The sequence below is a fragment of the Cornus florida genome, unplaced genomic scaffold, assembly GCF_030987335.1.
Source record: "Cornus florida cultivar Cherokee Brave unplaced genomic scaffold, ASM3098733v1 CherokeeBrave_3.0.0_Hap2_Chr11, whole genome shotgun sequence".
NCBI lineage: Eukaryota > Viridiplantae > Streptophyta > Magnoliopsida > Cornales > Cornaceae > Cornus > Cornus florida.
In genome coordinates this window covers 76922394-76935180 of record NW_026775581.1, presented here as the reverse complement: position 1 = coordinate 76935180, position 12787 = coordinate 76922394, and the positions used below count along the sequence as shown (strand labels likewise).

At 36.9% G+C, this 12787-nt stretch overlaps 1 protein-coding gene across 5 annotated transcripts in view; it reads left to right on the top strand.

Annotated features, from left to right (window-relative positions):
• Positions 1–11638, top strand: part of LOC132283055 (chaperone protein ClpB4, mitochondrial-like) — a 26849-nt gene extending 15211 nt beyond the window's left edge. For 2 of the 5 annotated variants that reach the window (XM_059784935.1, XM_059784936.1), the window contains exons 3-8: positions 3477–3531; positions 4087–4237; positions 7490–7801; positions 8129–8391; positions 8519–9439; positions 10482–11072. In XM_059784935.1, coding sequence (XP_059640918.1) covers positions 3477–3531; positions 4087–4237; positions 7490–7801; positions 8129–8391; positions 8519–9439; positions 10482–10787 — 2008 coding nt within the window. In that variant the 3' untranslated portion in view covers positions 10788–11072. Of the gene's footprint in view, positions 1–3476; positions 3532–4086; positions 4238–7489; positions 7802–8128; positions 8392–8518; positions 9440–10481; positions 11073–11134 lie in introns of those variants that run through there. The other 3 variants (XM_059784938.1, XM_059784937.1, XR_009471932.1) reach the window with 2 other exon arrangements.
• The last annotated feature ends 1149 nt before the right edge of the window (positions 11639–12787 follow it).

Below are 12787 nucleotides of genomic sequence, written 5' to 3'. Positions count from 1 at the left end.
TCCCGAATAGAGGGCAATGGCTTTCTGCCAATAATGCGGCCTCGGACCTCGTCCAAACTCCGATTAAAGCCGGCTAAAAACATGTAAACCTTGTCGTTTTTCCTCTCTCTTCTTTTGACGAGCGTAGTTGTTCGAATTCTCCCAAACATCATCATAACACTGATCAAGTTCCTGCCATAAAGTTACCAATTCGTTATAATAAGTAGTAACATCGTGATCATTCTGCTTGGATTTCCAAAGTCAAGTTTTCAACTCAAATATTTGAGAAGAATTCTCCAGGTCTGAATAAAGATCTCGAACGGCCTCCCAGACATCTTAAGCAGTGGAAAGAAATAGGTGAGGTTTTCCAATGGTAGGTTCCATGGAATTGATGAGCCAAGCAATAACAAGAGAATTTTCAGACTGCCATTTTTTCAGATTAGGGTCACCAGCAACAGGTTTCGAAATTTCGCAAGTCAAATGCCCAATTTTGCCTCTGCCATTGATCGCCAATTTTACGGACTGAGCCCACTTGAGATAATTGTGCCCATTGAGTTTTGTAACCGTGAGATAAAGGGCTAAATTCTGGGAATGGTAATCGGCAGATACAGGTATGGGATTGGACGAAATATTCGTGGGAGAAATAGTGGGATTGGGTGGAATGGTTTCGGAAGTACTGGAAGAGACGGTACGATTTCCTTGGGTGCCAGTCATCGCCGACTTATACGACATCATCAGAAAATAGAAAAAAAGCATAAGGCTTTGATACCATGAAGGTTTTTTTAAGAAGAAAAATATTTAGTCTTCTTATCTTTCAAGAGAGACAATTACAAGATAAATAGTAGAGGAAGCCCGCAAAATCAGCAAATCAAATCAGCAAAACTCTAGGCTAGAAAATAGGAAACAGAAACTACTATAATCTGAAATAGTAGTTTCAGATTTTATTTTCAAAAATTGAATTTCCTAATTTATTTCCTAGAAATCAGACAGTTACATTTATGAAGGTAGGACTTGTCAAGTCAAATCCCATGTATTTTGTGGCATCGTTAGAGGTCCTAGCTGAACCCAAGCCTATAAAATATGCTTTAAGACATCCAGGTTGTCTTTCTGCTATGCGGGAAGAAATTAATGCTCTTCATCAAAATGACAAGTGGGATTTAAAATTCAATGACAACCAGATATGAATGTTATTAGGTGTAAATGGGTTTTCAAGACAAAGCTTTATGCAAATGGGCCATTTTGTTGCTAAAGGTTCAACCAAGTTCCTGACATTGATTTTTCTGAAATTTTTTCACCAGTAGTGAAACCAGCTACTATTTGAAACCTTTTAATAGCTGCATTGGCGAAACATTGGGACATGCGATAACTTGATGTCAAAATTTTCTCTCTCCATGGTCACCTGAATGAAACTGTTTTTATGGGGGTTGCAAGTTTATCTTTACACTAGTAGCATTACATTCTATGCGTGATGATAACCCTTTTGTTGATCCTCAACATTTCAGGAGCATTGTTGGAGGGTTGCAATATTTAACCTTCACAAAGCCTCGCATGTAACAACCCTCACCCTAGCTAGACACAACATTGTCCACTTTTGGCTCCTCCGGACCAGAGACTTCCGAGGGGGTCACTCATCCTAGTATTACTACAGGTTAAGCACATTTAACTCTGGAGTTTTGGTGAGTTCACGGCCATCACGGCTTTTAAACGCGTTGTGTCATAGAAGAGTATTGAATCTACATATAGCACTTGCCCAATTCACACCCAGGCGATGTAGGATTGTGCATATGTAGCTCGCCCAGTGTGGTAGCTTACTGGTGCCACTTGCACATGCTTACACACACCCGCCCTCAAAGTTGCCACACTTCCAGCTAGGTTAGGCTCTGATACCATTGGTAACAACCCTCACCCTAGCTATACACAATATTGTTCGCTTTTGGCTCCCCTGGACTTCCTAGGGGGTCACCCATCCTAGTATTACTACAAGTTAAGCACACTTAACTCTAGAGTTCTGGTGGGTTCATGGCCATCACAGTTTTAAAATGCGTTGTGTTATAGAAGGGTGTTGAATCTACATATAGCACTTACCCATCCACACCCAAGCGATGTGGGATTGTGCACCTAGCTTGCTCAATGTGGTAGCCTACTGGTACCACCTGCACACGCTCACACACACTCGCCCTCAAGGTCGCCACATCATATTTCTTTTAGTGTGATTATGCATGTCAGTTTAGGCATCAACCAACTAATTTTCACTTTCAGTAAGTCAAACGGATACTTCAATATATTCGTGGCACACTTAATTATGGCATTCGATTACTTGCTAATACTCTCTTGGACTTATATGGATTCTTTAATCCTGACTGGGCTGGATGCCCTCTAATACTTCTTGTGTTGTTCATGCTGAATTTCTATGTTCAATTTTATTTTTTCTTAACATATACCAATCTGTGTTGGGGACTGGATGTTTTGGTTCATTTGGTCAGGTGGATTTTGAAGGGTTATTTCCTACCGACATTATATTTCTAATTCCTAGAGGGGGCCATTTTCAGAAAATAGGGAGATAAGGATGATATTAAAAGCATATCGAGGATGATTGGAGTGGAAATGTGTTGGGGGAGATAGAGAAGCAGTGGTGGCCGGAAAGATTATGGTTTGGAAGACGGAGAAGCATAATTGATTTATCTATCCACTGTAAACAAATTGAATCATGTTATGAATATAGTCTCTTGCATTTATAAGTCCTGGAAGGATTTTTATGCTTTCCGTTGTCCTATAGGTCCAGGGCATTTCAGATCACTGTCATTGGGTTTGAGTTATATCTGTTTCTTTTATTTATTCAAGTTTTTGCTGCCTCCATGGTGGCTTTCGATGGCATGTGGAGATGACCACCTATTGACACAACGACTGCCCACTTGGAGCATGGTAGATGCCATTTTCACTGTTGGGGTCTAGTCAGTGAAGAATACAGATGCAATTCCTAATATTTGGAATGATTTGTCAGTATAAAATCCTGTACGTAATTCTGGCCTATGCAGCACACTCTAAATAGGAAGAATGAATTACAAGCTCACATTTACATATATATGGTCAACTTGAAATTTTATATGAGCATTTGCAGGGAAACTACAGCCTTTCTCTTTTTCACCAGGAGGAAGTAGAGTCTAGATATTGTCCAATTACAGAAAAAGTAATAGAAAGCAACATATATTGTCCAATTATAGGAAAAGTAGTAGAAACCAACAAGTACTCTTTAGTGTAGTAACTTGATATTCTTTCTTTTCTTTTCTTTTTCTCTTTTCCTCTCTCCTTTCAATTTTCTCTTTTTTCAACCTTTGTTGATCAGGGATTTGCTATGCATTCACTTCTTAGGTAGGTTTTTGAGCATGCTAGTTGAAATGTTTGGAAACTCCCGCAAGTCTTTTGTTCAATAGCTTTCATACAATTACTCAAGTTCTGCAATTTTTTATTTTGATACAAATTTTCTTCTTACTTTGTAGGATAGCTCAACGAATTGTGAGTGGGGATGTTCCACAGCCCCTGTTGAACCGGAAGGTTTCTGGTTTTCTTACTTGCTCAAATTTTCCTTTTAGTTGAAATCTTTTTATGTCTCTTATGTAGATCTGCTTGAGACATTTTTTTCTAATTGATTAATTAATGATTTAGACGTTTTTGCTAAATGACTACTTCAGGCATATTCTTGTAGTGGATCAATTTTGTCTTTTTTGAGTGATAGTGTCTAATAAAAGATTTTATTTTCACTTTGTTGCTCCTATTAATCTTTGGGTAAATGTCTTAAATGAAAATTTCATGGCCCATGTAATCTGACAAATATAGGAACTTAAGGAATCACAAAATTTCCACACTTCAAAAAAATGTAGGTTTTGATGTATAGTATTCTAAACCAGCTTTCTTTAAAGATTTGTGTGTATATGAACATATATATTCAAGATTAAGAAATGTTCTATCGGCATATAAAGATGGTAGACAACAATTTTTAAATAAAAATATAGGAGCCATAGGAAGCATTTTTATGATATGTAGTTTGAATCTCCAACTATTTTTATCATCATTGTTATAATTGTTTGCGTTTTGGCTTGTACTCTGCAGGTGATCTCATTGAATATGTCTGCACTATTAGCTGGAACGGCAATGATGGGAACATTGGAGAATAGAGTGGAAGCTATACTGAAGGAGGTTTTTGATGCAAAGGGGAAGATAGTTTTATTCATTGATGAGATTCACACCATTGTTGGTGCAGGTGTGTCTTCAACTTAGAATCATACACTAAGAAGTTATAATTAGATTGCCACTACCCAGTTTGGTCTCTGTTAATTGAGGTTGCAAGAAGGTTTTCACAAAGTGACTTTCCTCATGCTCTAGCCTGCATCATCAGGCTTGGCAGCCAGAAGTTTCGTCGAAGCATGACATCCTAACTTATAATAATCATATTAATCAAATCCCTAACTTACAACAATCACGATAATCAAATCCCTAAAATAAAGGAGCTAATATGGCATATTAGCTGTCACGACTATGATATTCCAACAATAATTTTTTCTTAGTAACCTCATATCCATCAAGCAAAACTGGTTGAATCATCTTATGTTAATCTTTTCTTTATTGAAGTTCCTTGAGTGTTAGGAAATTGATCGCATTGGGTTTCGACACTTGAGAAGAGGAACTATTTTTTGGAAGTTTTATTGATTGATAAAAGGCCGCTACCCATTGTTGGTTTTATCCTATGTTACCTGGACTCGCCGGTGCCAGCCCTAGTGTCCGTGTCGACACGACACGGACTTGGACACGGACATGGGATATGTATCGGACCCTTCATCTTTCCATTGGACATGACTGATGCTTGTGATTGATGCTTCTGAAGCATTACGAATTTATTTCATATTTTATTTGTCGAATCGGCAGCCATTCACGGTGTTTGAAAGCTTTCTGGTTGAAAAATGGCGGTCTGAGTTGAAATCAGGGTTGTGAAGGTTGAAGACGGCTTTTCTGTTTGGCAATACGCGCTGTCTTTGTGCAGTTTTATGTGCCTAAACAGCGCGTGGTTTCACACGAACTTGACCATTGACCATAGGTTTTAATACCGTCCATTGATGATGCCACCTGTCTTGTTAAATGTAAAGAGATGGAGATATGTGGCTTTTGGTTTAAAGTGAAAAGTCACAGCTGTAAACCACTACCTACTGCAACGTGTTATTATGGTTTACAATCACGGTAATAAAATAAATTTTATTATAAAACAATACAGCAGATATATATATATTTTTTTTATGGGAAAAATTAATGTCTCAACTAGGGCTGCAAATGAACCGAGCCGAGCCGAGCTTTGGCTTGCTCGGGCTCGGCTCGTTAACTCCACAGAGGTGCTCGGGCGAGCTTGGACTAGCCAGGCTCGGGCTCGGGTTCGGCTCGGAATCGTTACATTACCGAATAGCCACCAATTCAAGAAACCATCTGAGCTCTTCCATTAAATCCGATCTTCATCTTCGACCGAGAAACAAATTCATCCTATCTCCCTCTCCGACAACAAAGAAAAAAAAAATACAGAACAAGATTAAATCAAACCTTACAAGGCTATATCGGACTTGATCTATCGATATGTTGCATTGCTGTAACTTAAGATCTGTTAGAAAGAGGAAAGAGAGAGTTGTGTCGCACGAGGAGCGTTGCCGGCGACATCATGTGGACCATGCGGCGGAGCTGAAGAAGAGGACGTGCCGTAGACTTGTAGTTCTAGGTCAACTCTAATCTTTAACTTTAGAAACCAACGGCTGAGATGTATTTATCCTAATGGCTAAGATTAAACCTTATTTGATGGGCTAATAAATTATATCTGCATGGGCCTTAATAATGAGATGATGTGGGTTGGGCTAAACTTATATTCATATGGGCTAAACTTTTTAACTGTGAAATGGTAATATAAATGGCAAGGAGGGAACTAGTAATGGGCTAACCTGGGCTATAGCCCAGGTCCAATTGAAAAAAAAATTTAGTACTATTGTTCCTATAAGCCCGTGTACTACTCTTCCTCTTTCTATCAGCCCAGCCCAATCCATAGTATTTCTATAAATAAAAAGAATTATAAAATTTACAAAGGTCAAACTTTAAATATGAGCAAGCCCACGAACCATAGACATGCCCAATCACAAAATAAACCATAATAAAATATAATAGGGCCCAACCCAGTAAATCAAAACACATTGTTAGTCTATCGAAGAAGACCTAAACTCTTCGTGTGTAAGGCACTAAGGCATAAGTAGATGGATATCATGAATTATTATTGTTAATCCAGTGAAATATTGAATTTTATTTTTGTGTATATATATATATATATAAAAAGGCGTTGTTGATGACTTGATAATTTCTTATTAAATTGGGTAATTTACAGTATAATGGATTAATAACTAGTCAAGGGCGGAGCACATAGGTCTTACTTTCTAATGTGAATTTATTGATAAGGAACATATATAACTTGCATTCTTGTAGTTGTTTGTTTTAATACTTGTATGAAGCAAACTTCAATGGATTCTTGACTGTAAAAATACGTTAGAGTTTGGAAGTGTAAATGTATTAGAAAGTTGTAAATTATTTGGTTTAATTGAATAACTGATGCATAATAATTATGTATTTAGAGCATGGATGACACACTAAGCAATCATGGGTTTAATTATTTTTAGTTCTCCCTACTTTGCAATCCTGGCTCCGCCCCTGATAAATGGGCCTTCAAATTAACGAGCCTGTTCACGAGCCTAATGAGCCGAGCTCAATGTTGCTCAAGCTCGGCTCATTTATTAAACGAGCTTGAAAATTGAGTTCGAGCTCGGCTCTTTTACTAACGAACCAAGCCCGAGCTGAGCTTTTAACGAGCTGAGCCCGAGCTGTTCATGAACAGCACAGCTCGGTTCATTTGCAACCCTAGTTTCAACCATAAAAGAAACCTTATAATTTTTTTCTTTTCCAAAATGTCCAAGTACCGGTGTCTAAATATCAGACACTTTTGAGCCCGAGTCCTCATATCCTGTAAATTAATAGATTGATTAATCCGACCCCTAGACACGTAGTTGTGTCTGACACCCGCACCCGAGTTCGGGTAACATAGGTTTTATCTATTTGGGAGATGGGAGGAAAATACTGGAGGCAGACGTAACTTTTGGTTTTATTTTGCACAAAGTGGCTTTATATATATATAAATTCTGTATCCTTGCGCTTTTTATTCTAAACTTCCACCATTTGCACCAAGCAATGAATGTAGCTTTTGGTTTTATTTTGCACAAAGTGGCTTTTTATATATATATATAAATTCTGTATCCTTGCGCTTTTTATTCTAAACTTCCACCATTTGCACCAAGCAATGAGTGTAGCTTTATATGATGCAAGTTTAAATCATGTCATGTGCAGAAGTGCTTAACTTGGCATCCCCTTTTTTTATGGTTATGATGTTCTAATTCAACTATTTGCTGAAGTGGTGGTAATATTAGTGCTATGTACTCTGTAGGGTCTACTATAACAGATAACAAGGATGTTGCAAACCTTTTAAAACCAGTACTTGGCCGAGGTAAGCTCCGATGCATAGGAGCAACTACTTTGAAAGAGTACCGAAAATATATTGAAAAGGACACTGCTCTTGAGCGTAGATTCCAACAAGTTTTTTGTGATCAGCCATCTGTACAAGACACAATCTCCATTCTTCGCGGATTGCGCAAACGGTATGAGTCGCATCATGGTGTTAAAATATCAGACAAGGCTATAGTTTCAGCTGCAGTACTTGCAGATCGATATATTACGGAGCGGTTTTTGCCTGATAAAGGTATGTGATGGTTTGATTACTTGAGTTTGAAAGGATTTTTTTATTTTTATTGTCCATGAGGACTAGAATCAAGTAACATTTATTTGTGCTTGTAAAATAACTTCTATTTTTTATATCTCATTCTCTGCTTTTGTTCCTATGTCATAATGTTTCATTAGTTCTAGCATATATCTTGTGTCTCTTGTTATGCAATTATGTAATGCAACTTCATGATGTTAAGTTGCAGTAGAATTATTCATGGGAGGGAAGTCACTGAATACTTCCTTGTATATTAAAATTTGCAGGCCTACCTCAATTTGCTATATATTTTTCTCTGTTTTATTTCAGCCATTGATCTTGTTGATGAAGCTGCTTCCAAGCTGAAAATGGAGACCACTAAGCCTATGGAGTTGGATGAGATAAATGCAGCCGTGTTCAATTTGGAGATGGAAAAGCAATCTTTAGATAATGACATTTTTAAAGCTCCCAAAGAAAGATTAGACAACTTGGAATATAATCTAAGTGTACTTCAAAAGAGACGGGAAGGACTAATGGAGAAGTGGGAGCATGAGAAGGCTATTCTTGAGAAACTACGTTCAACTAAACAGTTGGTAATTCTTATTTTCGTGTAGAATCTGCAAAGCTAATTAAGTTCTCAAATTTTTCGTCCTATATCTGATTCATATATTTTAAATCATATATTTTTTTCCGTAAATAATATTTTAAAACATATGATAGATTGAAAGAGTTAAAAAAGATATGGAAGCCCTAGAGCATGATGATCCGCTCAAATATGAAGAACTAAATAGTTATGTGGAGTCTCTTCAGAGCAAGCGTGAAGAGGATAGGAAGAGTTTTATGGAATCACAAATTTCTGGAAATTGTTTGCTTCGATTTGTAGTCACTGACCATGAGATTCAAGAGGCTGTAGGTGAATGGACAGGTATACCATTATCGAACATATCACAGTCAGACATGGAGAAGCTAGTCACGATTGAAGAGGTTCTCCACCAAAAGGTTATTGGTCAGGATGTTGCAGTTAAATCAGTTGCCGATGCAATTCGGCGTTCAAGGGCAGGATTGTCTGACCCCAAAAGGCCAATAGCAAGCTTAATGTTCATGGGCCCTACTGGTGTTGGTAAGACTGAGCTGGCTAATGCATTAGCTAGTTACCTCTTTGGCACGGAAAAAGCTCTTGTGAGAATCGACATGAGTGAGTACATGGAAAGGTCTGCAGTTTCCCGCTTGATTGGTGCGTCTCCTGGACTTGTTGGTCCTGAGGAGGGACAGCTTACTGAACCAGTTCTTCGGAGACCTTATTCTGTTATTCTATTCGATGAGATTGAAAAGGCACATAGTGATGTGCTCAATATTTTGTTACAGCTTTTGGGTGATGGGAGGGTAACTGATTCTAGTGGGAGGACCGTTAGTTTTAAAAACTGTGTGGTGCTAATGACATCAAATATTGGGTCCCAGGATATCCTAAGAATTCTTAAAAATAACGACGACGGCAAGGAAAAAATTTATGATACAATGAAAAGACAGACTATGGAGTTGGCTAGAGAAACTTTTAGTCCTGAATTCATGAATCACGTTGACGAGTTTATTGTTTTCCAGCCGCTGAATACAGAGGAAATTGCTAGAATTGTTGACATACAGGTGACTTCTCTTCTTTAGTTTTTATTATTTTCATTCAATTCCAACCAGCAATTTGCCTTACTGTATCCTTCTTCTATTAATTGGCATATATGTATATATATTATATATTTAACCTAGAGTTAGAGTGGAGACGCTTTGTTTCAAAGTGTTCATTTTTACCCTTGATTAGTTATAATCTTCCACTTGATATATTTTTATTCTTCTTATGGACAAGAGGAGTTGAGAAGATATCAACATGATGGAGCCTCCTAGGCCTTTGGTTCTTGTATTGACATCTGATTTTTTTTAGTTTCTTCAATGATGAATCTATTCTTTTCTTATATATTTATACATGTGTGTGTCAGAACCCATCCACACCGTGTAGATATTTTTCGCTTTGCACACTCTACTCTCAATGCTCACGTTTTCCTTGAAATGTGTCTAACACATGTAGGTTGGGGTATCCGCACATACACGTCTCAACAACTTCTCCCTCGGGCGATGTGAAACGTCACAATCACTTCTTCTTAAGTAACATTGAACTAGTTCTGCTTGAGTATAAGTCTTAGTTGGATGATCCAAAAACCAATTGATCGATAATGTGTTATGAAAATAAGATGAGAATTCAGAGCAGCTCATTACTGCATGGTCAAAATAGATGTAATCAAAAGTAGCTCAATGCTTAAAGTAGTTGGTTTTTGTCAGGGGCTTGCTTTTTTTAGAGATTAAGAAATTTCTCGTGTCACATAAACATTTCATACAATTAAGTTGAGATGTGTTTCAAGTTGTTTCCATTGATATGGTTGTGGCATGGGTGCTACTGACTTGAACAACATGAGGAAGTTTGAACTTCTGATATCTTCAAATTGTTTTCCCTTGTTGCCTTCTCACATGCACCTCTAAACATCATCATCATCCTTGCCTTTATCTCAAACGAATGCGGTTAGCCAAAAGGTTATGTATCTACATGAACTTATTAATCTCTTAATTTAAGAATATTAACGTATTGTAATTATTAAAAGTAACTTGTATCGCTAACATCATTGCTAATTATGTGTTGCAGATGAACTGCTTGAAAGATAGACTCAATGAAAGGAAAATTGATCTCCACTACACAAGGGAAGCTGTCGATCTTATTTTAACACTGGGCTTTGATCGAAACTTTGGTGCCAGACCAGTGAAAAGGGTGATACAACAGATGGTTGAGAATGAAATTGCAATAAGAGTCCTCAAAGGTGATTTTAAGGAAGATGACTCGATTCTTGTTGATGCTGACATGTCCCCATTAGCAAATGACCTTCCTCCCAGCAGTAGACTGCTTATCAAGAAATCGGAGATTGAAATGGTGGCAAAGCAAGCAGAAGCCTGAACATGATTGGCGGTTTTAAGTGTTTTGAAATGCCAGTTTTTTTTTTTTTTTTGGCTTATAGAGGGATTCAGGTAACTTAGGTTTTATTGTTGCATGCCCATAGAATAGTTTCTTCAAAGCACAAATACAATCTATAAAGCGTCACTACATAAAAACACGCCCACTAAATAAATTGAAAGGGAAAAAAAGGGATTGCTATATAAGTGACAACTCTCCATGCGAGGAAAATGTACATAAGAGGGTTAAATTCAATGCTTTTAAACACCACATTTCATTTCATTTGAATGCAAGATTGTCGTATGGAGTAACCATTTGTTAACACTATAGGAAATTTTTATCTTTTTCAGGAGGCATCTGAATGATCGGCGCTGTAACTTACTACGTATGATTCTACAACACAAAGGTGGCTTCTTCTTCTTCTCCTTATGTCCTTGTGAAGAAATCTGGAGAGCATTACCAAAATTGTTGCACTATTAATCTATTGTTGTTGGTTTTGCATTTGAATGAACGAAAGAAAAGCCTGGAAAGATACTTTACTAGAAAACTGATTGGAAAATCAATAGGTTTGAAAAGAATAGTGCAAATTCATCCCATGACTACCTACAATGAGCAGTAAAAAGATATTGTTCCCTTCTGAAGTGGAAACAAAAATCTAATCTCAATATTTAATTAGGGAGGCCGAATTATAATTTTTTTATTTTTTTCGCATATTGAAACTTTTCAGCCTTGGAGCATTTGGTTTTTGAAAGTAATGGCATATTGATAGTCATTTTCTCTTCTTTCACCTGGCTAGTGATAGGTATATGGTAAGAGCAGTATCTCAAGTCCAGTAAGTTTTTTTAGTTTTTGTAGTCAGAACTCTTTGATAGTCTTCTTTGTACTTTGCTCTTGTCAATAGTTAGCAATGAATGAATGTTGTTCTTGTGGATTACAATAAACAATAATCAAATTAAATTAATAAAAAATAAAAAAATCTTTGGAAATTTAGATTTTGTGTGACTCCATCTATTTTAGTTTAAGAGGCATATTCAAGTCAAGAGCTCATGTTTTAATTAGTTATTCATTAGAGTTGATTTTAAATGTGGATTGTGGCAACTTAAGTGAACACTTTCACCTTTATACAGTTAGAGATTCAGCATGGAAAATAATTACCCACCAAGGATTGGCAAACTTACATATTAAAAAATACTAATAATAATAAAATAAACTAATCTTATCAAAAAGCAAATATGTTCCCAATTTTGCAATTGAATCAGCAATGCAGCAAGTCAACCGGACGAAAAATAGGAGTGTAGTGATAGTGCGGTATTCAAAATTTGTATAGTATTTAATAATTTGAAAATTAATTGTTGTAAAAAAAAAAAAAAAAAATGAGAAATATAAAATAATAAGGATATTAAGGACCTGTTTAGTAAAGCTTTTGCTTTTTGATTTTTTACTGTCAATTCCTAAAATTGTGAAATAAAAGTGAAAATTATGTTTAGTAATATAATTTTACTTTTTACCTTTTTCTACCGTAACATTATTTATCAAAAAATAATAATAATAATAAATGAATAAATAAATCTCAAAAATTATTATCACCAATCGCTCCACGCTGCCTCCCCCGACCATGGCCACCGGCTACTGCCACCGCCATCACCTCCCCCCACCTCCTCCCCACCATAGCCACTGCCACAACCATCTCCCTCCTCTCTCGTACCAATCAATAATATATACCCAAATCAACTTGAATCAGTCACATAAAGACGAATTGGAGAAGGCGAAGTCGACTCTCTTTCATTGGCGACAAGCTGTGTTTTCACGTCCTTTCCCGACGAATTCGTGAAGTTCACTGTTGTTCAACCACTTGTCACAGCCTAAGAAGAATAGGTAATCAAAGAAAAAAAGCTAAAAACAATTCGAATCAGGACAAGAGCAAGTGCCAGAGCAAGCGCCAATCTCAGAAGCTAAGGCGGCCTTTCTTTTTTTCCTTTTGTTTGTTTTTCCTCTTGGTAGCA